General features: G+C 60.0%; 1 protein-coding gene across 1 annotated transcript; it reads right to left on the reverse strand.

Moving 5' to 3' along the window:
• Positions 1-278: 278 nt before the first annotated feature.
• Positions 279-2447, reverse strand: IER5 (immediate early response 5). The gene has a single exon (XM_053607777.1). It carries the CDS (start codon positions 2249-2251, stop codon positions 1256-1258), a length of 996 nt encoding a protein of 331 aa, XP_053463752.1. The 5' UTR covers positions 2252-2447; the 3' UTR covers positions 279-1255.
• Positions 2448-2790: the final 343 nt, after the last annotated feature.

The raw sequence follows: 2790 nt of genomic DNA on the forward strand, positions 1-2790 counted from the left end.
CTGAAATTGACCTTAGAAAGGCAGTTGTAGTAGCAGGTTTCCAGAAACTAGTAAGTCTCTGAGATTAGTACCTAATAGCAGTCCTCTGAGCTGGAAGGAAAAACCTCAAGAGTGTTCCTCTTGATACTTAGTGAGGTCAGTAAACAATATCCTTAGTCTGTGAATGACTGATATTAAGAACCACACCTTCAATTTTCTAGCCCAAGCCATAGCCTCCCCGCCTCCCTTTTCCCTGCCAACCCAAGCGAATGAGTACAGACAAGGAGGCAGTGAAGTTTCTTCAAAATATTTAATACGTGTTAGACACGTAAATTTACATTTTTATACAAAAATCAATACAACGAAGGAGAAAATACTGTACAAAAACCTCATCAGCTCCCCCAACCTTTATACAACAAAGACTGGAGTCACCATATCTATGAAACCGTAAGGTCTTTCCACTTGGGGCTTCCGTCTGTAAACTTTATTTCATTATAAGCACTTTTTAAAAGCACTATGTAGTAGTTCTGACCTAGAGCTTTTAAAAATATAGCTTTTCTCTATAAATTCCGTATTTCCAAGCTTGAATTCTTCTGTTAAGTTCATCAAGCTTCTCTTCTCCCCTGGGGGGGTGCGAAGGGCCGTTACCATTCCCCTTTCCCAGAGTAATCACAGGGTTTGAACGTTTCTTCAGTGAGAGAGAGGTGGCGAGAGAGACAGAAAGAATACAAGCCTCTACTGCAGACTGAATCCCTCAGGTCCTAGGAAATCCTAGGAGGAAACGCCGCTCCTGGCGCTGGCCCGGCTCTAGCTCCCCGCGTGGGGCGGGTGTAAAGTCCCTCCCTCCCCCGAGACCCAGCCGGGAACTCCCCAGCCCAACCTCTCCGCCGCTTCCTTCTCCTCGCTGCCGGCAGAGGAAAGTCCCTGTCTGTCCCCAGTCTCTTAAGCTCCGGGGAAGGAGTGGTGCGTTCCAAAAGGACAAAATAAGCTTAATTCAGCAAGACGAACTTACACACACACAGACATACACATACACAAAAGTTAACGATCGTCCTCTTCCTATAGCCCCAAACTCCCAGTTCTCAAGATGAGACTCCCAAGTGTCCAGGCACAGCAGGCCGCCAAGCCCCGGGCAGTTCGCGCTGCCCCGCAGCAACCAGCCTCCCCACAGCGCTCAGCGCCTTCGGTCAATGGGAGTTCTCGCGGCCGTGAGAGGCCCGGCCCTCACATCGGGGCCACCCGCTGCTCAACCTCCTCCGCACACGCGGGCTGGGGCTCAGAAGGCCACGATGGCTGTGCTCCAAGAGTTAATGTCCCTCAGCACCGGCTTATCGCAGCAGATCTGCCCGGGCTCGGCGGCTTCCGGACCGCTCTCAGCTCCCTCTTCTTCCTCCCTGCCGCCCCCGGGGCTCTTCCGTAAGAGTCCGGAGAAGCTGGAACCGAAGATGCTAATGAGGTTAGCCACGTTACCGGTCTCCATATCCTCGGAGTCGTCGTCCTCTCGCCTGCCTGGCTGCTGCTCCTCCAAGTTCCGGCGGGGCTTCTTGAGCGGGGTCGAGCCGGGCGCCTGGCAGCCCGAGGGGCCGCCGCCCACTCCCGCCGCGCCGCGCTTCCTGGGGCACACGGCGGGCGGCGCGGGGGACTGGTCCACAACGGGCCGCGGCGCGCAGCAGCGGTCAGCACCCGGGGACGCGGCCGCCGCGCCCCGCTGGTCCTCCCCTCCTGGGGTACAGGCACTGGGGCGGCGCGCAGGTCCCTCGGGGAAGACGTCCGAGCCTCTGGCGGGGTCCCCGGCTCCTTCGGCGGCTGCCCCGCGTGGTCCTTCCACGCGGCCCCAGGCAGCTTCCGCCGTGTCGGCCTCTCTGCCCTGAAGAGCGTCCCCGACTCGGGTCACCGTGGTCGCTGGCTCCGCTCCCCCCACCCACGGCGCGTCTGGGACCGCGGTGCGCTCCGGAGGCGGCTGCGGCTGAGGCTGAGGCTCTGTCTCTGGCCAGGCGGCGCGGGCGGCAGGCGGAGGCGGCTCTCCCCAGCCGGCAGGTGGTCCGGCCGCTGGCTCCCTGGGCTGCTGCGGCGGCGGCGCCGGAGTCCCCACGGGACCGGCCAGGTAGAGTCCAGGGCATGGGTCGCTCAGGTAGACCTGACGGGCGCTGCGCAGCACCAGCGAGACCAGGAGGTTCTTGTGTAGCTTGATGCCGCCGCGCTGGACCCGCGAGTTGTAGATCTTGCCGAGGGAGATGCTGACTATGCGGTGAGCCTCCAGCTTGAACTCCATCCTGCTTCCCCTCAAAGGGCTGACGCCGAGGTGACTCGGATGAGTGAGCCCTGGCTCACGTTCGGAGTTGGGAGGGGGATCGGGAGCTGTAAACAAGTCCGTCCCGGGGTGCAACCTGGACAGCTAAAGACTTCGATAAAAAAACGACTCTAGCGACGCGCGCGGTGTCCTCCCTGCCTCTCTACACCAGGAAACGGCCCAGTGACCGGTCCAGTCGCGAAACGAGGCAGACTGGCCAAGCCGCGCCTTATATAGACAACTAGACCGCCAATCACCGAGGGCCGCCAACGTTCCGGGGCTGGTCGGCGCGCCCTCGTGCACCGCGCGCGGCCAATCGGAGGCCGAGGAGGGGCGCCGGGGCTTGTTCGAACGTTAGTCCCGCGGAGCAGGCTCTTAAAGGGGGCGACCGTAGGTGGCCACCGACCGCGCCGGTGGGGGCCAGTGCGTGAGGGAGGTGCTGCTTGTAGTTAAAGGTTCTGGCTTGTGCGCTGGCTTGCCAGAAACAAAGCAAACGAAACCATTCGAACTTCCATCCGAGT

The sequence above is a fragment of the Nycticebus coucang genome, chromosome 10 (assembly GCF_027406575.1).
Source record: "Nycticebus coucang isolate mNycCou1 chromosome 10, mNycCou1.pri, whole genome shotgun sequence".
NCBI classification, from domain to species: domain Eukaryota; kingdom Metazoa; phylum Chordata; class Mammalia; order Primates; family Lorisidae; genus Nycticebus; species Nycticebus coucang.